Here is a 22,872-nt window from a genome sequence, read left to right as displayed (position 1 = left end):
CGCCTTCAAGGGTAATTACCACTCCCGCCCCCTCTCTCAATTCCTTTTCAATTAGTACTCATTTAACCGTATTTATTGAGCACTTACTGCATGCAGAGCACTGTCCTCAAAGCGCTTAGTACAGTGCTTTGCACCCAGTAAGCGCTCAATAAATACGGTTGAATGAATGAATTCCCTTCTAGACGGTGAGCCCGCTGTTGGGTGGGGACCGTCTCTAGATGTTGCCAACTTGGACTTCCCAAGCGCTTAGTCCAGTGCTCTGCACACAGTAAGCACTCAATAAATAAGATTGAATGAATGAATGTATTGAGCGCTTAGTACAGTGCTCTGCACACAGTACGTGCTCAATAAATACGATTGAATGAATGAATTTATTGAGTGCTTAGTACAGTGCTCTGCACACAGTAAGCACTCAATAAATGTGATTGAATGAATGAATTTATTGAGTGCTTAGTACAGTGCTCTGCACACAGTAAGTGCTCAATAAATACGATTGAGTTAATGAATGAATTTATTGAGTGCTTAGTACAGTGCTCTGCACACAGTAAGTGCTCAATAAATACTATTGAATGAATGAATGAATGAATTTATTGAGCACTTGGTCCGGTGCTCTGCACACAGTAAGCGCTCAATAAATACGATTGAATGAATGAATGAATTGATTGAGCGCTTAGTCCGGTGCTCTGCACACAGTAAGCGCTCAATAAATGTGATCGAATGAATGAATTTATTGAGTGCTTAGTCCAGTGCTCTGCACACAGTAAGCGCTCAATAAGTACGATTGAATGAACAAATGAATTTATTGAGCGCTTAGTCCGGTGCTCTGCACACAGTAAGCGCTCAATAAATACGATTGAATGAATGAATGAATTGATTGAGCGCTTAGTCCGGTGCTCTGCACACAGTAAGCGCTCAATAAATGTGATTGAATGAATGAATTTATTGAGTGCTTAGTCCAGTGCTCTGCACACAGTAAGCACTCAATAAATACGATTGAACGAATGAATTTATTGAGCGCTTAGTCCGGTGCTCTGCACACAGTAAGTGCTCAATAAATACGATTGAATGAACGAATGAATTTATTGAGCGCTTAGTCCGGTGCTCTGCACACAGTAAGCGCTCAATAAATACGATTGAATGAACGAATGAATTCATTGAGCGCTTAGTCCGGTGCTCTGCACACAGTAAGCGCTCAATAAATATGATTGAATGAATGAATGAATTTATTGAGTGTTTAGTACAGTGCTCTGCACACAGTAAGCGCTCAATAAATACGATTGAATGAACGAATGAATTTATTGAGCGCTTAGTCCAGTGCTCTGCACACAGATAGTTTAGGTCAAGGGGTGAATTTGGGAGGGAAGCGGGGAAGTTCAGTTCTGGACATACCGAAGGGGGTGTCAACCAGACAGCCCCGTGGAGATAATAATGATGATGGTATTTGTTAAGCGCTCACTATGCGCAAAGCACTGTTCTAAGCGCCGAGCTCTGGGCGGAGGGGGGCTAGGACAGGGCCTTGAGGGTCTCTCGTGGTTAGGGAGAGAAGAGGAGGCAGAGAAGGAGCGGCCCCGGAGCTAAGAAGCGAGGCTGACGGGACACGTGTCCAGGAGGAGGGTGGTCCAGGGAATCAGAGGAGACGCAGGAGGAAGTTGGAAGCATAAGTTGCACGGAAGAGGGTGGGCCGTGCTGTTTGAACACTTCCCCCCGTCCCCCCCGAGCAGAAAACCTTCCGGGCTATGTACGATTACATGGCGGCGGACGCGGACGAGGTGTCCTTCAAGGACGGGGACGCCATCGTCAACGTGCAAGCCATCGACGAAGGCTGGATGTACGGCACCGTCCAGCGGACCGGACGCACGGGGATGCTCCCGGCCAACTACGTGGAAGCCATCTGAGCCCAGCAGGCTGAACTCCACTAAAAAACTTCATCCTCCTCCCAGCCGGCGCTCTAGACATCTGCTGATGTAACAGACGACTCATTCTAACCCTTCCAAGGTAAAAATGACAGCTGGACTTGCCCACCGTAGCCTGCCAATCAGACGAGTTGACGTCGTCTGTTTCCACTCCTGACCCGAAATGACGTACCTTTTCGTTTCAAAAAGTCCAGCCTACTCAATGTATAGAAGCATCTGATGCCTTAAAAAATCACCAAAAACCTATTATTTTCCCCCCCCGTGTGTTGAAGATATTTTTATTGGAGGCGAGCGACCTGGAAATGAACCCGGAGAAGCCTCTTCTCTCTCTGGCCTGCCCGCTGCTGAATGCATGCGTTTTCAGCCGGGCTTTCCAAGGTTGCACGGATATTAGTGACAAAATAAAGTTCCCACTTCAGCAGCAGTTTGTCTCCAGCCCTTCTGATGATTTCCCAAAGTCCTCTCCCTTCTAGGAAATACTTTTAACCGGGACACGTAAAACAGAACAAGGCACGCAGAATTGTCTCTTCTCCACTAATGGTTTCACAGCAACTCCCTGGTGCCCATTAATCAATCGATCGTATTTATCGAGCGCTTACTGTGTGCAGAGCACTGTACTAAGCGCTTGGGACGTACAAGTTGGCAACATATAGAGACGGTCCCTACCCAACAGTGGGCTCACAGTCTAAGAAGATGTAGATGTACATTAAGTAGATGTTCAAAGTCGGCATAGCACATGGGTTGTTTCTCTCACTTTGGCTTTGGCCAATTTTGTCGCACTTTCCACACAGTAAGTGCTCAATAAATGCCATGGATGATGACGCCACAAAGCCTCCCAGAGGCTAGGGCTCTTAGGGGCTAGTAAAATGATAATAATAATGATGATGGCATTTATTAAGCACTTACTACGTGCAAAGCACTGTCTAAGCGCTGGGGAGGATACAAGGTGATCAGGTTGTCCCACGTGGGGCTCAATCAATTTATTGAGCGCTTACTGTGTGCAGAGCACTGTACTAAGCGCTTGGGAAGTCCAAGTCGGCAACACATAGAGACAGTCCCGACCCAACAGTCTTAATCCCCATTTTCCATCCTCATCAATCGTATTTATTGAGCGCTTACTGTGTGCAGGGCACTGTACTAAGCACTTGGGAAGTACAAATTGGCAACATATAGAGACGGTCCCTACCCAACAGTGGGCTCACAGTCTAAAATAACTGAGGCCCAGAGAAGCGAAGTGACTTGCCCAAAGTCACCCAGCTGACGATTGGTGGAGCCGGGATTTGAACCCATGACCTCTGACTCCAAAGCCCGGGCTCTTTCCACTGAGCCACGCTGCTTCTCGTGTGGCCCGGCCACGAAGTCCAGCAGGGTCAGCTCAGGCCTCTGAAGCAAAGGGGCCGGATCCCTCGGCCTCTGGGCCAGTCCTGCCCCTCCATCATCAATCGTATTTATTGAGCGCTCACTATGTGCAGAGCACTGTACTAAGCGCTTGGGAAGTACAGATTGGCAACATATAGAGACAGTCCCTACCCAACAGTAAATTGTAACTTGCCTCTAGTGTTTTTGTTCTCCTTTCAGCTAGCTGTAGAAGACAGTGAATGTGAATGCATTTCCTGACATCATCAATCGTATTTATTGAGCGCTTATTGTGTGCCCTCGTCCCCCTCTCCATCCCCCCATCTTACCTCCCTCCCTTCCCCACAGCACCTGTATATATGTTTTTACTCTATTTATTTATTTAATTTATTTGTACATATCTATTCTATTTTGTTAGTATGGTTTTGTTCTCTGTCTCCCCCTTTTAGACTGTGAGCCCACTGTCGGGTAGGGACCGTCTCTATATGTTGCCAATTTGTACTTCCCAAGCGCTTAGTACAGTGCTCTGCACATAGTAAGCGCTCAATAAATACGATCGATGATGCAGAGCACTGTACTAAGCGCTTAGCACTGACATCCGTGAGGTCGGTCGTGACGGTAAGATTCGATTCAGGGCAGGGACCGAAAACGGGGGCTCGGGACTCGTCCCTTTCTAAGACTCCGTCCCGGTGGGTTTGCTTTCCTCGAGCCCCCCGCTCACTCGGCCTTCCCCTCATGGTGACTCGGGGCCGCTGCTCGAACTCGACAAGACGGTGAACTCGTCCCAGCGCTTGGCACACAGTAAGCGCTTCCCAAACGCCGTCGTTATTACTCCAAGACAGCCACTCGATTTCTGTAGTTTCAGACCCTTCTCAACACTCACAGTCACGTTTCGGGGGGGATAACGAGAATGGCAACGCTGCAACCGCTCACCTCCAGGAGCAAGGGAAAGGGAGGTAAGGAAAAAAGTACTGGCCTTGCTTTCCACGATGAAAATACACCTGAGAAACTCGGTCCGTTCGGATGCGCCGATTCTTCAGGTGGACGGGTGCGGATTCTCTGCCGTTTTCCTCAAACGTCACTTTAGCTGGGAAGCACAGACAGGGCAGGTCAATAGCAAGACAGGCAGGAAAAAACTGGGGACACCAGGAACGTCGACAAGCGACCATACGTTTTTCCCTTCTTTTGAAAAGAGTTCTCTGTTCCCCACAAAAAAACAGGCACCGGAAGCATTTTTACTTTCATGTTTTTTTATTTAACAGTGAGGAAAAGTGCAACAAAAACTAATTTTACCAGTATTTTCCCTTCAGTAACATTTGTTAGCAACTGCATTTCCATGAAGGCTATTTGCTTATCAAATATAGAGACCTTTCGCTAATGTAAAACTAAACTATTTTAGAAAACGGGGTCCGCGTCAGGCACCAAGTGTTATAGGGGAAGCAGGAATCGTTCGGAACCCGGCAGTGACCAGACTGTACCAGGTTCTTTTATTTTATTTTTTCCTGCCTTACACGTTGATACAATATTAGAAGGCTCCCATCTTTAGTGGAGATAGAAATACGGTGAGGGGGGGAGGAAGAGGCAGCCACAGGGCCAAATGGACAGTTACTAACAAACCACAGCCTTTCTTTCACAGGTGAAACTTAACTCCCGTCTGTAACACAATTGTAATTCCTGGAAAACAGAGCAACGAGAAAGGGAATTTCTCTTTCAAGCTGCCCCAGTGCCCAATGCAGATGCCTCTTTTACGGCTAAGGAACAGACTCTAGCAAAATGTGTACGTTTGCGGGCATTAGAGTGGTGGCAAGGAGCAGAGGTAGACCCAGTGGAAATCTTTTCAGAGAAATTAACTTGGGTAAGTCGACATTTTTATTACACTTCCCATTAATAAGTATTTTTGTGAATTGCAAGCAAATCCAAGGTGACCATTATTAGGCCTGTGCCAGATCTATTCCAGTTGTTAAGTAGACTAGACCACTATTCTCCCCCTTGAAGAACTACAGCTCTAAATTTCCAGGTAAATGAGAACTAGACTCTTTGAACTATGGCCGTACGGTAGTACGGCGCTACACAGGGATGGAAAATAAAAGAAGTCTGCTTCCAGACTCATCGACCCGAATTAACTCTCCTCCTCTAAAAAGTGCAGTTGGCAGGAAGTTAAATGAAACAGAGACAGCTTGGGGGGAGAGGGAAGGAACTGAAAAGTCCTGGAGATAAGCATTTGTAAAGTTTAGCATGAAGATTATTTTCATTGCATAACAGTCTGGTGCTTATTTCTGCCAATACGAAGTAGCAAAAATACCCCACAAACATCGACGATCAATTTTGCGAATCGGTTAGTTCACTTCCCAAGTAACTTCAGTGTTGGTACAAAACCGCAAAATTAATCTGCGGCGGGGGGGGGGGAGTGAAGCCTAGCTCTGAATTGGGACCGCCATAAATATATATAAAAATATACAAGCCCAGTTGTTTGAAACAAAATGTTGTCACCGAAGATCCGATTTGAATCAACTCCACTCTGAACCCTCCCGTGAAAGTTAAATTGAGACAATGTCCGATAATAGCAACGAAATTGTCACGCAGAGTCCCTTTTCCCTTCCACTATGTACAGTGCGGGGGAGAGGGGGCAGGCATCCCCACAGATGGCCAAAATGCTCGTGACTCGGTCCTTCGGAGTTGTTATGGGAGGAATACCCTGGGCCAGACCAAGAAACCTAATTCCCCAAATCCCATCACCGCCTCTGAATCAAGACCCTCCCCAGTCAAACGACGCTTTGCTGGTCTAACTTTGCCAAGAAAACGACCTGTTAAGAGAGCCCCCATACTGGCGCTGTTACATTTCTAAAGTGCTTTAGGGGAAGAGTGGCTCTTTTAGTGAAACATTAAGACAGAGCAATCAGCTGTAGTCCAGGAGAAGCTTCACGTCTTTCCTAGCAATTGTCGAGGGCAAGGGAAACCCTTTCCCGGCCAGTTACCGCCCAGATGGCTCCAAGGACCGCTGGTAAAAGCACGGAACAGAGAACTCAACCTTGCAGTGAGGGAGCAAACTCATGATTTCACTGGGCACTCACCTCCACAAATTAAGACCTGATAAATGGTGTCTATTAAGGCGGCAGGGGTATTAACCAGACAATACTCACAAACAGGCTCTTTATCATCATTCCCTGTACCGATTTCACAGTACATCCACTATGTTCCTCTTTTAAAAAAGACCGTGCTCTCCACATTTATTCATTTTAAATAAATGAACAGATCTAAGGAAGTAGAAGGTTGCATTAGTCAGTCTGCTATGGTTAAAATCGTCCCCACCACTGATGTTGAACAATTTTATACAAATTCACAGACTAGCAGAATTTACGTATCTTAATGGGGCCCTTAAGCTGACATCAGGGAGACATTCAAAATTTATTTTGGCATCTTTCTATTCAAAAAGCCAAACCCTAAGCTTGGTTTATTTGGAATCCAATAGAGAGCACAATTTTCTCTGGTGATCTGCCACACCCAGAATTCTGCCTGAAGAATGGGGGAAAACCCTTCTCCCGTTATCTCACACAGGGGCAGTTCGAAAGAACCTTGGAAGACACACACGATCAAAACTGCCTTTCAGTTTTACTTAACGAAGCAAGAAAAGCAGCATCTTTTTTCCCCACCACCAGTTTACAAGTATTATGGATCACCTAGATCTCATTCATTTTCTTCCCAACTGATCTAAGGTTCCCCTCTTGCTTATATTTCACAGCTACCTTGTCAATGCTTCTACTCTTGAGTTCTAGTCTTTGATCTTAAACAAGTTTAGCAGGACACACACACACAAACACATAAGGAGCCAAGTGATATTAACTCTACATAAAGTGCAAAACAGCTCCGAGAGGTTGGAAAAAGGATTTTCACAAATAAACCAAATTCCTCCATTTCTTTGATGGAGTTGGGTCTCATGGCTCGTTGAGGGCCACCTCAAAAATACCCAAAACGGCATACTGCCGGGAGTCCAAGCCTAGCCCTACTGGCCTAGCTATAACAAGTTGCAAGTTTAGAAAAATGAGTAATCTTGGATTCATTTTCCATTTCTCTATCAATTTCTTCTTTGTTCAGGACTGCACAGCTGCCTGCCGCAGTTTTGAGTCATCACCCTCCTTCCCGTGCCTATTCTGGGTTTTGCTTTCATAGCCCAGAACTAAAGTAGTCTAGAAATTTGGTCCAGTTCTGTTCAAAGAATATCAAATCTTTTGAATCCAGCAAGTCAAAAACACACAACCTTCAGGGTCAAGCAGTGTACTGGGTTCTAAACATCATAACCCATCACTTATTGAAGACAGTACTTATTAATAAGTACAGTCCCATCCCATCTAACACAAAGCCAGATGCCACCAGCCTGTAGTTTGCAGGAATGTTCCTGAAATGAGACTTAACTACTCCGTGCATTCCAAATTTACCTGTTTATATCTTTTTTGCTGACCTCCATCGAGACTACGAGCACCTCGTGGGCAATGAATGTGTCTACCCAATCTGTAGGATAATATTCTCCCCCAAGCAGAGCACAAAGTAAGAGTTCAATAAACACTACTGATGGAGGTGACTAGAAGAATCGGGCTTTGAAGTCTTTTCAACCAGATTCTTGGAGTCCTTAACTTTTTGCGGGGAGTAGGATTAAATTTAAGTAAATCAAAAACTCCATTACTTAACATTCAGCCCTCAAAATTCCTTGCAGTCGTCACTAAAATCTCAACAACCTGAACTTCTGAACTGAACTTTACCTGAAATCTTTACCTGAGATTTGTTCAGTTGTAAATCTTGGGGAGTGTTTTCACTGCTTGGACGATGCGGTTTGGTCACAAGGCTGATCTTATTCCATCTTAAAATTACTGCTCCGATTGTAATTTATGCTCTCAGGCTGCAAAAAAGCCACTGGTGCCCATAACCAACTCATTCTCAAGTACTATACAGGAAAGCTATTGTAAGGGTGCACACTTACATCCCATGTAGGAAACTTCAAATACCAGAAGTGAAACTGAATACATTCTAAGGAGGTGACTGGGGTAGAAGAAATGGACAAAGAAATCAGAAGGAAAGGAGAAGCTGGATAAGGAGAGAGAGACATTTGGTCCACAGAACTTTGTTTCAAACCAAGGCAGTGGCAGAGAGGAGCTTTCTGTAAGAATGATTATGAAAAAAACCTGGATTTTCTAACAAACCTCTAAATCCACGTGAATATTTTAGAAAAGCTCAACTAAGGGATCACAGAGTCATCTGGGGCCAAGTTCCTAGTTCCGTAATATGAACAAAATCGGAACGGAATACATTCACAAATCTGTCACTGCCGAAGCACGCTTAATAAATCAACCTAATTTTATCCCAAACAAACATGGTGTGCTTATTTTGGCAACCAACCTGCTTTTGCTTGCAATTGCTTTCCACTTCGCATTTTCTGTTCCTAAAACAAGGGGACAATCAAAGGGATCCTCGATCCCAGACAGGTGGCGTCAAGGAAGGGCTTCGAGGAAATAGCATCAGACCATTATTCGTGACCCCTGCTCTCTGGGGGCCAATTAATTTGTTTTCCTTTCGAAAAGGTCGAGGGCGGATCAACTGCTCTGATGTAGAGAGAAACGCCACTCGCTTTCCCTATCTTGCTTTACTAAGTGGTCACGGCCAGGTCACTCTGGCAGCCTCAACAACTCGCAGGACATCCTGGCTCCCCCTTAAATACTCCTCGTGTCCCTCTGCTAAGGAAAAGGAGGAAGCGAGGGCCCTGTGGAGCAGGCGACCGGCAACTCCACCATCTAATCACACCCCTGCTAGACAAGCCACTCATTAGCACATTTGGACGAATCTATCCAACCGCGGACTGATTCAGTTGTCGGCTCTTTGAGGTCAGTTCCCCAAGTGCTTTACTACACAGCTGTTATCGATCCGTTCGGCTGAACTGAGGGACTCTGCCAAACATTTCCCTGGATTTTCACTACCCGGTTCTCTCGGCCGTTAGAAGACAAGTAGGAAATTTAATACTAAAAGGTAAGACTCTTCCTCCCAAACGTTAGTCTGCCGGTCCTTGCTAACCTAATCTCCAAACGTTTACTGCTTGCTGTTCGGCATTTAACTAAGTTACATCAAAATGGTCTACGTAAAATAAAACCAAATTTGCTTGAGGCTAAGGCTGCCTTAAATTAAAATTTTCATTTGTACAGACATCATTTTCAAATTACCTGCAGCAATCTCATCAAGAACTCCAGCCCATTCGTAGTGGTACTACAATTCATAATATATACAAAAATCAGTATCCATAATGAGAAACCAACGATTCTTACGAAAAAGGTCTTTATGAGAATCTGCAGGGTAGTCTATGTTCAAAGTTGCAACTCATAAATTAAAACCAGTATCTGTAACCTATACAAAATATACAAATGGTGTTTATGTCTGATATATATGCTCTTTAGGACTACATATCCTTGGGAGAATACTCCAGCGTATAGAGCTGTCCAAAAAACTCTGATATATTAAAAAAAAGTGAATTTTGGGGTCAGATGGTTTTCAGAGGCCAATTCATCAGGAGATTATCCACAAAGGTTGTCACTTAAAATACTAAAGGTAAAAAAAAAATTTTTCTTTTTAAGATTGACAACTCATACTTTCTCAATTTCATTTCAAAGCTTTTGTTGTTGGGCATGTAATATACAGAGTTGAAATAAAAACATCCTATATTTAAAACATACTGAAGTTATTAGGGAAGAAGGGGTTTCAGGTTGAAAATACTTGGAGTATGAATAGCAGCCAGGAAACAAATATTTTACACAGAAAAGAAATCCTGCAAGGTTTTTTCTTTTAATTGAACTTACATCACGACAGGCTTCCTCACGCTTAAAAGTTTTTCATGACTATCCAGTCTTAGGTCTGAAAATTTTTATGGAAAACTTCAGAGCTGGCAATCCCCCTCACTAAACCACACGTAAGTCGCGTCTTTACTCCGATGTTGCGTACGGTTTCTTCTGAGAGGAAACCCTACGAGCAGCTTTCGTGGGGTGCCGATTTCCAACGAGACTGTAGATTTTTCATTATGCAGTTTGTCATGCTCCCGAGCTTCTCTTGCATTTCGAATAGCTGGCTTCCCGAATAGTGCTGGAGAGCTTCCGAAGTTAGTTGCAGCGCAAGGGAATTGATCTGTACCAGGAGATCCTTAGGCTCCTGGGAGTCCGTGACGGAAGAAGCAGGCTCAACCAAATCTAAGAGAAAAGTCAGCACAATTACATAAGCCACCATGTTTACCTTCTTGGATATTCCATTTGCCCCCGGGTAACCCTCTACGGAGAAAAGGTGCTGTCAATAGGATTAGAACACATTCCTTTTCAAACCTTCCATTTAATAATGTTTTAGGTTCTAGGAATGTGTCTACCCAACAGTAAGTACAAGGAAACCAACTGCAAAGGAATAGAAAATTCTGGGGCATCATCTCGGCCTAGATATGGATGCTTGTGTGGAGCGTGAAGACGAGTGAGGCACCGTAGCCCGGTGGAAACAAAACGGGCCTGAGAGTCAGAGGGCCTGGACCGCGTGTGTGCGACCTTGGGTAGATCCATCGTTTCGTCTATCCTCCATCAACGGTATTTATTAAGCGCATACTCTGTGCAAGGCACCGTACTCAGTCCTTGGTAGTACAACAGAGTAAACAGAGACAATACCTGCCCTCGAGGAGCTTACCATCTAGCAAGGTAGATACAGAAGGGGTGAGGGTGGAGTGACTACCTCGGTGCTTAGGCTCAAGTGGATGGCTGATGCATTAGGGAGGGAAAATAGGATGGGGAGATGAGAGATTACTCAGGGGAGGCGATGTAATTTTACTAAGGCTTTGAAGTCACTTCACTTCTCTGTGCTTTAGTTACCTCATATGTTAAAAGGTGATTAAGACACCGGGTCCCATGTGGGACATGGACTTGTGTCCAACCTGCCAACCTGATTAGCTGGTATCTACCCCGGTGATTAGTATAGTGCCTGGAACATATCTACATATGTTGTACATATCTATTCTATTTGTACATACCTATTCTATTTATTTTATTTTGTTAGTATGTTTGGTTTTGTTCTCTGTCTCCCCCTTTTAGACTGTGAGCCCACTGTTGGGTAGGGACTGTCTCTATATGTTGCCAACTTGTACTTCCCAAGCGCTTAGTACAGTGCTCTGCACACAGTAAGCGCTCAATAAATACGATTGATTGATTGATTGGAACATTGTAACAAAAACCATTTAAAAAAAAAAGGTGTGAAGAAGGATGTGTGGGACACCATACTCGTCCAGTTCCAACTGCTCACTAACACTTCTGCTTTTCCCCACCCCCATCTCTTACTTCTCTGAAGGTGAAAGGATGGAAGACCAGATGGTCAGAAAGTGTTTTACTAGCAGGTTTGGCTCAATTTCCTGGTGTATTCTAAATGAAACCTCTGAAAAACCAACCACAGAAACCATAAGAGCCCATGTTAACCTGTATGAAAAGCACCGTGGCCTCTGTGGCTTTGGACTAGTCACCTCACTGCTCCGTGCCTGTTACCTCATCTGTAAAATGGGGGTGAAAACCGTCAGCCCCATGTGGGATACCCCAGTTTGTATCTACCCCAACGCTTAGTACAGGGATAGTAAGCGCTTAACACATACCTTAAAAAAGGGCAACTGTGTTTTCAGACCATCTTAAACGACTGCAAACAGTTTGAGACTACCCCATATTTACTGAACCAAAACGGTCACTTAAAGGTGGGAAGTGGACAAATGATTTGGGCAAGATGACGCGGACTATATTTGGCCAAATTTACCTGTAGCAAGTCTTTCTTCATCAGGAGAGGTAGGTTTATTGTCCACTCCATTCACTAGCTTATCTGAAGCATCCAATGCTGTAATTTCTTCAAATCCACGGGATTTCATCTTGATGGTCGTGTTTGGCAGTAGAGGAAGAAGAGTAATAGAAAGAACTAAGTTAAACTTTAAATAAAGGAATACTAAAATGAAATGGAAAATGGAAATGAAATGTATGACGGTGGCAATTCAGAAATTAGAGGGAGTCTGTCGTACTGGCAGAAAAGACGCCAGAGAGAGAAGAAAATCGGGAGAGAGCAAGAGGAGAAAACAGAACCTTTGGCAGCAGCCAGAGCAGGGTAAAAAACAAAGTTTGCTACAGCAACAAAGAGCAAGGAAGGGACAATATGAAAATGTGAAGAACAAAAAGAGCTGAAAAGAGAGGGAAGAGAGCTGACCGGATGCTTAAAAGTCAGTGGTCAGGAGTTTCTGCTTCGTGTGGGGAAGAACAGGGGTAACCATTATAGGCTTTGTGAGGAGCTGAGATATGGGCAAATGATTTTATAAAAATCATCTGCTCAGCAGAATCAAATATGGACTAGAGAAGGGAAGAGAATGGAGACAGAAGACCCAAGAGGAGGCTGATGCAGGATAGCCGAGGTAAAACCAATGGCTGTACCATGGTGGTAACCAGTTGAATGGAGAGGAAAGCAGACGTTGGGAGGAGAAATTGACATGATTTAGTGATAGACTGAAAGTGACAGCTAAGAGACAGTCGAGGATAATAGCAAGGCTGTGCATCTTGGACGCAGGAAGGGTGGTGATGCTGTCAAATGTGATGGTTGGTGAGTATTTGATTAGGGAGGGAAGATGAGAAATTGAGTTTTAAACACTGAATGTAAGGTGCTGGTGGGAACATCTATGGAGATGTTATGAAGGCAAGAGGAAATGCCAGGATACAAAGGTAAGAAATTGGTGCTAGCGATATAGCCTTGGGAGCCATTTGCATAGCCGTGGTATGAGGGGCACCCACAGTTACAAGTGAGACACAGATGAGGAACCAGAAAAAGAGACAGAAAAATTCCTGGAGTATGTACACTACAGTTACCACTGTACAGCTACACCCAGATTCTGGATAAAAAAAATCCAAATGCCTTACACACTTTCCAGACACCGCATGTCTAAAAGAGTAGTTATCGTGCAGTCATTATTGTTACAGCTTTGTTTGCACTGTTATATTGTTTTTCAAAAGCAATTTTACCTGTTGCTCGTGATATACTCTAAGAGCTTTTTTAACGTTGGAAACTTTTGGAGAACGAATAGGGAGACTTTTGATTTCGGCTGCTGTAAGAGTACTCAGGTCGCCAATTGTTTTAATGTTCTTTGCACGGATTAGCTGTCCCAGACCTCTTGCCCTGTAATGTAAGCAGTTGCAGAAGGGGAAAAAAATGACCGAGTTCACAAATGCGGTTAACACTTTTTCCAAATTTCATTCTGCCCTTATGAAACACTTGCCCCATCACACTCATTCACACTCCAATCTGTTTTAGTCTTCTCTCCATATTTTCTTCCTCTCAATCCCAGGCCTTAAAACAAACATCCTCTACTAAATGAACTACCTCTCTCTCCCATTTCTCCTAAATCTTAATCCACTATGACATGCATGCTCTTAATTGGAGTTAAGATTCCACTTAACATGTTGCTACAAATTAAAATTCACCCATTGCAAGTGGAAAATTGGAGGAATGCATAGGTGCGTAGGTGATCAAAAAGTTGTAGTGTATAATTACACTGAAAACATTTGCATGCATGCCAAAATACAAGAGTCCCACTTTCCCAGAAGTGGTAATTTAGATGGGAAAGTAGTCACATACCACATGTTTGAAGTAATCTGGGGCAAAATGATGTCAATTGGTGCTCCACAGCTCATCAATGCTGGATATACGCTTTCATTTGGGGATGGCAATGATTCTTTGGTCATTTCGGTCATCTTGGAAAAAGAGAGAACTTGTGAAATAAGAATCGTGAGACTGAACATGAGAAAATCAAGAGGTATTTGAAACTAAAGAGCATCTTACTAAACATTTCTTTGAGCTCTTAAATTTAGGGCTACGTGATCCTGGGGACAGAAATCCCTTGGTTGGAGTGGTGTTATGCTAGACAGGAAAAAGGGAGAAAAAAGAATCTCTCAAACCCTAAACATTAACATCTTAAAATCAATTCAATAGTTAGCCATAAATTAGAAGCGCCTTCCGAAATGTTCAATTAGAGTTAGATTAAATGCATCTAATTAAAATAATCTAAGTTTTCACTTTAGATTTCTCTCACTGCACTGTTCAAGAACTCACTTAGGTAAACTCAAGCTTTTAAGTACTTACCCCTTTTAACTAACACTGCAGGTATGCGCACAACCATTTCTTCCAACATGGCACTGAATTCTATCTGGACAAACAAATTTTCTTGGAACAATATTCCCTAATCCTGCTCACTGCAGTCTATTCAAAATGCATCGGATAAATATGAGGTATAGAACAAGATGCTTAGTACAGTGCTCTGCACATAGTAAGTGCTCCATTAATTGATAGACTTATTTTTCCTTGGCACTTCTGAAAAACTATGCAGCTATAGAGACTATTTCCAAGCAATATTTAATGAAGAGAAACACTGACCATAGCTTACCTTGGATTGTGAATTAGATGGAATTTTAAGGCTTCTAGCTGTTGGGGAACTGTTTGATGAATGGGGCCTAACAACGGGGCTTCTCCTATCAATATCATCGGCCAGGCCTGCTTGGTAAATTGGATCTGCAAAGGATACTCGGCGAATCTGTAAATGTGTAAGTTACTATTAGCTAACAAAATGAATCTGATTATTCTGGGGCTTCTGACAAGCATTAAATAGCTAATCAAAGATGGAGGGTGGGCTTCAAAGCTCAATTCATTTAATTGGTCACTAAACGTTCAACAAATCATCTGCAAGCAGCTATTTCTCAGCCCCTTTCTCTTCTACCCCTTGTTTCCCATTCTCCAGCTACCCAGAATTTGGGTTTAGGGGTCAGAGAGGAAGAGGGGGGGAAGGCAGGACAACCCAGGTCGGTGTATGAACATACACAAGTCTCCCACTAAATTGTGGTCAACTGTGTCGTTTCCCCATATGTATCCAAAACTACTGTAATTACAATTCTCTAATACGGTTCCTTGACAATGATCGTTCCTTGGATCATGAGCTGCGACCCTAATCATCCAGATGTTAAACCTGGTCTCTGGTGCCCTCTTCACCATTACTAACCCAGACAGCACGTTTATTGAGAAAAGTAGTTGATTCCACAGTGCTTTAAAATGTCCGGCCACTGCTGACTTGTAACTTGGCCGCTGAAACTGACGGCCTGTAAAGAACTCAATGACACACCCCCAATTCCAAAGAAAGTGAAGGACAATAATCTGGCCCACTTGCTCGCCACAGCACAGCTGATACAGTCAGCCTTCGGCTGTCAAAACAATTGATGATGCTCCTTAGTAGTCACATAGCCCGATTATCATCTAATCCAGCCTCTCCCCACTCCTTTCTATACTGCATTGCTGCATGGATCATCTTACTGGAGCACTGCTTGATGAGAAGCAGCATGAATGCCTCTTATGAGCTGTGTGACTTTGGCCACACGTTACAACTTCTCTGTGCCTCAGTGACCTCATCTGTAAAATGTGGATTAAGACTGAGCCTCAAGCGGAACAACCTGATTACCTTGTAATCTCCCCCCGGTACTTAGAACAGTGCTTGGCACATAGGAAGTGCTTAATGCCTTAATTATTATTATTACTATGTCTCTGCTCCTCAAAATCAAGCCTGGGCTCCCTTGCAGTTTCCGTTCCTCCCAAGTCAACCTTCTAGCCGTACTCACTTTACTGTCCTCCCTCCCCAAATCGTACACACCACAGCTCCCCTTCATTCAATGTCCTCCTAAACCCCACCTTCCCCTCCATCCCTTCAGCCAACTTAAAAACTTACTTACACCCTTAGTACTCATGTTTCTATTTCTGTTCAATTTATTTTGATTTTGCTTCCCCCTTTATAGGGGAAGCTCCTTGTGGGCAGGGAATGTGTCTCATTATCCCGTTCTTCCCAAATGCTATTACTAACACTCTTTCAATTACAACTCCTACCTTGGTGACAGGTGATGGGGTCTCATCTTCTTGAGGTCGTTTTATTCCTCTTTTTAAAATACTGGTGGAGGGCGAAGCTGAAGGAGACCACACACAGCGTGTTTGCACTCCACTGGGACTTTCATTTGCTGTGGCCAGAGATAAAGCGTCTAGCCCCTTCAGCTTTTGAGGAGAGGAAACATTACTTTCTTCTGTGATCTGTTCTGAGGCTTCATTAGTGGAAGCTGAGGTTTTCTCTACTTCCTCTGGAGCTGACTGTACTTCCTCTAAAATCCCAACGCTGACATTTTCTAGACCGGGCTGATCAAGGTCACAATCGACTTTTGTTTCTTCCAACTTCTCGCCATCCAGAAGGCTTTCATTAGGTTTATCCACCTCAACATCCCCTTCTTCAGCCACTGGTTCCCCAGATTTAACTATTTCGCTGTTCTTGTCTTCTGCCTTGGCTTGTTCACATTTGTCAGCTTCAATATTGACTTCAAATTTACGTGGTTCAGCATTCTCTTCGGGCTTCAATGCTGTGTTCACATCGGTCCTCACACCATGAAATCCCATCTCTCCTGCCTCTTTTTCTTCAGGTTTCACGGGTTGAGCGTTCACGCCTTCCTCCTCCGTCTGTTCGACTTCCGTTTGTTTGGATTCAGCACCTGGCTTGCCCACTTCTTCAGTCTTTGTTTCTCTGGGTTCAGCATCCTGAGCCTCCATTGTTTCCTCCTCTTCCTGTTTGGAAGCCTGAGTGCCCATTCCTCCCTCCTCCGCCTCTTCCGACTTAGCACATCGAGTATTCATTTCTTCCCCCTCGGTCTCTTCAGACTTAGCACATTGAGTGTCCATGTCTTCAGGCTCATCTTTATCAGTGTGCGCTTTGAGTTCACCTCCGGAACTGGCCGTTCTCTCTGGTGTCCCGTTTTTATTTATTTCCTCTCCTAACGAAGTTACCGGCACTTCTGTTTGCATCTCTACAATGGGAGTATGTTCTAAAGGAGCTAAGGAGCCATCATCATTTAATAAGTGTGGCCTATCAGTTTGGCCTTCCACTTCAGTCGGCCCCTGCTCTTCGAGGGTTCCGTCACTGAAGCTGGTTTGATTTTCTAAACCAACCCTTTCTACGGGAAGAGGTTCCTGAAACGATTCCACGGGACTTTCTTTCATCTCGCTTTCAAGCACGGAGTCAATCAGTGAATCTTTAAAAGCCCAAGTTCCCTGCAAGGGAGCTTTTTTTCCCAAGAGAGGGCAGAGCTGAAAATTTTCTGCTGCAGTGACTGTTGTCTGGGCACCTGCCTTTTTGTGTTCACTGAGGTTTACATGTTGATCATCAGGGGTCTTTACCTCTGTGAATGATTTTTCTTGAGACTGTGACTTTGCTTCACAGCAATCACAACTCTTTGACTTCCTCACCCTCCTACTTCTCTTGTGGTGGCACTCCGGAGTCTGCGGAGGTTTTTCAGACGGCGAGGAGATAACGGAGAAACCTCTGTCGGAAGGCACTGTGGTATCTTCCATCGAATCTTCCTTATTCAAGTTTTTAGTCGCGTGCCTTGTACTCAAAACTGGCTCAGAAACGCATGGGCTTGTAAACGAGTCTTCTTTGGCAGTGTCAGTTTTGAGTTTTCCATTTCGGTTCTGCCCACCAACCTCTGACACATCAGCACACTGGTTAATAGTGGAATAGGTCCCTTCGTCTTTCGACTCACAAGTCTGAGATATTAACGGAATCTTTGGGTCTTCTTCTGGACTCACTTCACTCCTATTCTGCACATCCAAACTCCTCCCTTCTGTTACAGTTTCTGATGCTATATACTCTTGACTCCCCATTTTTTCTTCCTTCTCTTTGTCTTCAAGAGGGTCACTGGTTTTGTTTTTCCACTTCCCAGATCGTTTCTTTTTAGAACCATCTTCTTTCGTTTCGGAGCTATCTGACTCCGAGTTTTCAATGCTAGAGAGCAAACCCTGCGATGCCCTCCTTGTCTGGTATCGCGTGCGTCCCCTTGCTGGTTTCTCACAAACCTTATCTGAGCCAGAGTCCTGACTATCTCCATCCGATTTTACATTCTCAGCTTCTGTTTTTTTAATACTTTTGTTTATTTCGGTTTCACTGGTAGTTTCTTCAGGCAAACTGCTCTCCTTCTTAGACAGGTCGTCTTGTTCATCTTTAACTTTTGCAGAAGCCTGCTTCTGCTTTGGAGAAAAGTCATCTTTTAGTTGAGTAATCCTCTTCTGGGGACATTTTTCTTCCTCTTTTCGTCTTTCCTTTTTCTGGTGGCTGTTTTCTTTGTCCTGGCTACCGGTGGCACACTCGACATTTTCCGATCGTCGTCTTGAGGACCGCCTAAGTGGTTTTTGATTGGATGATATCTGCGGGACCTGGCTGTCCTCGTTAGACATTTGATCTGTTGGTATTTCTTCTGGAGGTGTATTTTCTTTGGATTCCAAATTGGATCCCGCCTCACGATCTCCTTCCGTCGTAGCCTTTTCCATTGCTGCGACATTTTCTTCCTTCAGGTTATGATCTGGGGTTTCATCTTCCAGTGATGCAGGGCCAGGTACATTAGACTGGGTCTCGAGTCTACCTTCTTTTTCTGTAATTTGACCAGGGGCACAAATCTGTTTACTTTCCACAGATGGGGATTCTTGACTTTTCTCCTGTTCCGACCGCGTTAACAACCTGGCTCTCTTCCTTCCCGACTGTTCGGCTTTATTTTGTCTGCGACTTGCTCTTTTCGCCCCCACCACAACTTTTTCGGAGTCAGGTTTGGAGGAATTCCCTGCTCGGACCTTCGCTTTAGCTAAAGTGCTTGTTGCACCCTGACCAACGGGCACGGAATCAGCTGAAGAGGCTCCAGATGCAGTGGTCAAGGCAGATGGACTAAAAGGTCTGTTCTCTGAACTATCGAACTTCTCCAAGGTAATGAAAGATTGCCGGCGGCTCGTGGGCTGCGGTGGTGTCCCAGACACAATTCCACTAGATTCCACAATTCCACTTAGGAGTGAATGTTCTGGAGAAGGGGACTTGGAAATTATTCTAGTATCTTTTTCTACGTCATCCTTACTGCTCAATAATTCCGAATTTCTTTTTGGAGGAACAACTTGGTTACTCTGAGTAGACGCTTTATCAAGAGGCTTGTTCGTCTTTCCAAATTCACTCTTCATCTCTTCCTCCTGCAGAGAAATTAGCACAGCGGTTAAATACCAAGAATTATCCCTTCTGCTATATTCTCTGGTGGAGTGGAGCCCTATAACATAGCTGAAATTGCAAAAACTAGGTCAGGTCTGGGGTAATACAAAAAAATTAACGGAGATGACGAAATACATCTTATGTGGAAGAATTGGGGGTGTTAGGGTTGTTTATGCCACAGGAGGCGAGGGAAAGGCCCAAACCACTCAAATATGAAAGATTTTTTTAAATAAAATGCCAATCTGACATTTCTTAATGTGCACAGATGAATGAATGAGAAACGAGCACAAATTAAGATGGAGAAATTTCTGTTAGGCATAAGGAAAGCCCAGAGTAGCAAAACAAAACAAAAAAACCTATAACATGCTACCATTAGGTTAGGGAGGTTCCGCCCTAGAGATCTTCAAAAACAGAACAGACAAGCTACCTATTCTTCATGGTTATTTTTTCACCTGGAGGCAGAGGACATGAGCAGATCGCTTAAGATCTTTTCAAGCTCAATCAATTTATGGAGCACTCGTGTGCAGAGTGCTGTACTAAGCACTTGGGAGAACACAATATAACAAAGTTGGTAGCTACGTTCCCTGCTCAAGGAGCTTAAAGTCTAAAGGGAGAGACAGACATTAATGAAAATAAATTATGGATATGTATATAAGTGCTATGGGGCTGAGGGTGGGGTGAATAAAGGGTGCAAATTCAAATCCAAGGGCAAAATAGAAGGGAAAGGCCAAAAGGGAAATGAGGGCGTAGTTGGGGAAGGCCTCTTGGAGATGTACTTTTAATAAAATTTGGGAAGGGGTGGGGAAGAGAGTGATACAGATGTGACGAGACAGCCTAGTGTGTAGGCTAGGTTGTAATAGGAAATCAGAGAGGTAATGGAGGAGGGAGAGATCTGATTGGAGTGCTTTAAAGAATTCCTGTTTGTTGCAAAGGTGGAAGGGCAACCACCAGAGGTTCTTGAGGAGTTGGGGGGAAATGGACTGAAATTTTGTATAACAGTATTCCGGGCAGCAGAGTGCTGTATGGACTAAAGTGGGGAGAGACAGAAGGCAAGGAGATCAGCGAGGAGGCTGATGCAGTAATCAAGGCAAGAAAAGAGAAATGCTTAGAATAACGTGCTAGCAGTTTGGAAGGAGAGGAAAGGGTGGGTTTCACCCGGTTACTGGACACCAGTAACTCTCCTAAAACCTCCAATATAACTATCAGAACATACCTGAAATTCTGAAGGATTATCCTTTGGTTCTTCAATCCGAGTCCCTTTTTCCCTATAGAAATGTATGCAAATTAGACAGCTTATCATTTGATGAATGAGATCAATTATTACCAAAGGGTGAAGTAACCATACTTACATAGACTCTTCTTGAGAATATTGAGAAAATAAGGCTGTGTCTTGGGATACATCTAGGTTATTATACATAACAGGAATGTCAACTCTGCAAAAGCAAATATTTCTTATGTTTCTTTCACTTTGTACAATCCGAAAAAGCATTCTTGGTTAGATCAGTGCTTACAGTACTTTTTTTTTTAATGGCATTTATTAAGCGCTTACTATGTGCACAGCAATATTTGGCTCATAGTAGGTACTCAATAAATCGTCACTTTTCCAAATGGACAGATGCTTACAACTTTAGAAAATTACCATGAAAACAGAGTTTAATGGTATGTTGAAGCTGGGAAGCCCATCACACCTAATGAACAACGTCTTATTACATTCAGATTTTAGGGGAAAGATGGAACAGCATATATGACACTTTCATTCCTACTCTCTATGATGAAGCAAATTCAAACCATTTTGGTAGGTCAATATCCAAAGCTTTCACAGTCCTAGAATTTAGCAAGGTAATAATAATTATTATTATTTTTAAAAATACTCTCCCAAGCACTTAGTACGGAGCTCTGTAACACACTAAGTGCTAAATACCACTGATTGACTGAGTCTCCATCTGAACATACAGAGTTAAGTCTTCTAGTGATATACATTTTGCTGAGTGAGGCATGTAGAGGCTTATTTATGCACGTGGCTTACTCATTAGGGTATTATTACTCAATTAGCAGTCCAGACATGATCCCTGCAATCACTGATGTGCTGTTTTGGGTTATAAATATTACCTCATGTAATAGTAACATTACTATTACTTCAAAGAAAAAGTAAAAACGTGTACAAATGGTGAATTGCAAATCTTCGGAAAATTCATGCAATCTTGTTATAACTAACTTCAAGAAAGTACCTACTTAAGTCTGTCATTCTGAAATAACAGTACTTTGAGTATTACTTGACATACATGGGCCACAAGCCAGGACTTATTATTCAGTGTGAGCTTTCTGTTAATGAAATTTGTTGTAGTAGTAATAGTATCTATTAAGTGCTTACTGTGCGCAGAGCACTCTACTAAATGCCGGAAAAGAATACATAGATGGGAATTAGTCACAGCCTTGTACCAAAATGGGACCTGGCTGCGGACTGTCAAGACAGATTACAAACCTTTTTGTTCTAAGCACTTCTTTCTGATGTTCAGTCAGTGCTCTTTCTTTTGTCTCCTTTCCTTCCGGAGGAATAAATACAAAATCAACAGACTTCTCCTCTTCCAAAAGAATCTCATTTTTCGCTTTGGGAGATGAAAATTCTAATTTCAACTATAAAAAGAAAGTTTTCGTATTTAAGTTTTTAAACATAGTGCTCAGTCCATACCCTTCTCAATTCTATGATTTTTTCTACATAATATGAGAGTTGGAGTTACTTCTTTTAAGACTATAACACTGACTACAGCATCCATTTAAAAGCAAATAACTTTGATGGGACCCAGTCTTCTGTTTGTGAAGACTTTATAATACAGCAAAACTCTAAAGATCACAAGAGAGCCAGGCAGCCCTTATCAGTTATTCCACTCCTTCATTCTTTTCTTCTACCCTCTATAAACCCTGACATTCCTGGGCCTATTTTTTCAGATCTCCACTCCTCACTAACTATCCACTCATCCTTTCTAATCTTCCTTCTCGGGCCTTATGTTTCTTGGTCCAAATCTTCTTCATTCCTCTCCAACTTCATTTCATTTTTTCACCCATCATATTAATTCTCTTCATCCTTTCTTCCTATTTAAAAGACAAAAACTAAACCTCCCATATTTATGTACCATTTTTTATAGTTAAATGACATGGACCTTACCTTAGCTGGTGGCTTTGCATTTTTTTCCTTCAAATCTTTTGCTTGTGACAACAAGGAATTCCGTTTCCCACTTGACTTGACTTTTACACCACTGATCTTTGCATCCAACTGCGTGTTTTCAGTCTAACACAAAAAGCAATTTTCAATGTGAAATACAAAGCACAGGCAAAATAAAGTTCAGTTTTATTGTAGGTTTCGTGACATTACATCATCACATCCTCTGCATTTTGTAAGTTTTGGGTCTCCTCATTTCAAAAATCATAAGCTTATCCTGCCCAAATCAGATCTGTCAAATTGATTTCAATGCAGTCACTTCTGTAATGCAGAAG

The 22,872-nt window shown here is 43.2% G+C and overlaps 2 protein-coding genes across 3 annotated transcripts in view; one reads left to right on the top strand and one right to left on the bottom strand.

Moving 5' to 3' along the window:
* NEB (nebulin) overlaps window positions 1–2,330 on the top strand; it is a 207,242-nt gene extending 204,912 nt beyond the window's left edge. The window contains exon 147 of the mRNA XM_038751620.1: window positions 1,722–2,330. Coding sequence (XP_038607548.1) covers window positions 1,722–1,895 — 174 coding nt within the window. The 3' untranslated portion in view covers window positions 1,896–2,330. The remainder of the gene's footprint in view (window positions 1–1,721) is intronic.
* Window positions 2,331–4,501: 2,171 nt separating this feature from the next.
* RIF1 (replication timing regulatory factor 1) overlaps window positions 4,502–22,872 on the bottom strand; it is a 47,448-nt gene continuing 29,077 nt past the window's right edge. The window contains exons 25-35 of one of the 2 annotated variants that reach the window (XM_038751485.1): window positions 22,544–22,666; window positions 21,863–22,014; window positions 20,730–20,813; window positions 20,594–20,645; window positions 16,206–19,364; window positions 14,725–14,871; window positions 14,124–14,201; window positions 13,920–14,035; window positions 13,307–13,460; window positions 12,066–12,174; window positions 4,502–10,486 (exon numbers count right to left, since the gene is read on the bottom strand). In XM_038751485.1, the coding sequence (XP_038607413.1) occupies window positions 10,266–10,486; window positions 12,066–12,174; window positions 13,307–13,460; window positions 13,920–14,035; window positions 14,124–14,201; window positions 14,725–14,871; window positions 16,206–19,364; window positions 20,594–20,645; window positions 20,730–20,813; window positions 21,863–22,014; window positions 22,544–22,666 (4,395 nt within the window). In that variant the 3' untranslated portion in view covers window positions 4,502–10,265. The remainder of the gene's footprint in view (window positions 10,487–12,065; window positions 12,175–13,306; window positions 13,461–13,919; window positions 14,036–14,123; window positions 14,202–14,724; window positions 14,872–16,205; window positions 19,365–20,593; window positions 20,646–20,729; window positions 20,814–21,862; window positions 22,015–22,543; window positions 22,667–22,872) is intronic. The other variant, XM_038751486.1, reaches the window with a different exon arrangement.

Source organism: Tachyglossus aculeatus, chromosome 9 (genome assembly GCF_015852505.1).
Source record: "Tachyglossus aculeatus isolate mTacAcu1 chromosome 9, mTacAcu1.pri, whole genome shotgun sequence".
Classification (NCBI taxonomy): Eukaryota; Metazoa; Chordata; class Mammalia; order Monotremata; family Tachyglossidae; genus Tachyglossus; species Tachyglossus aculeatus.
Note: the sequence above shows the minus strand (reverse complement) of the source record. Positions and strands in the feature narration are given on the sequence as shown.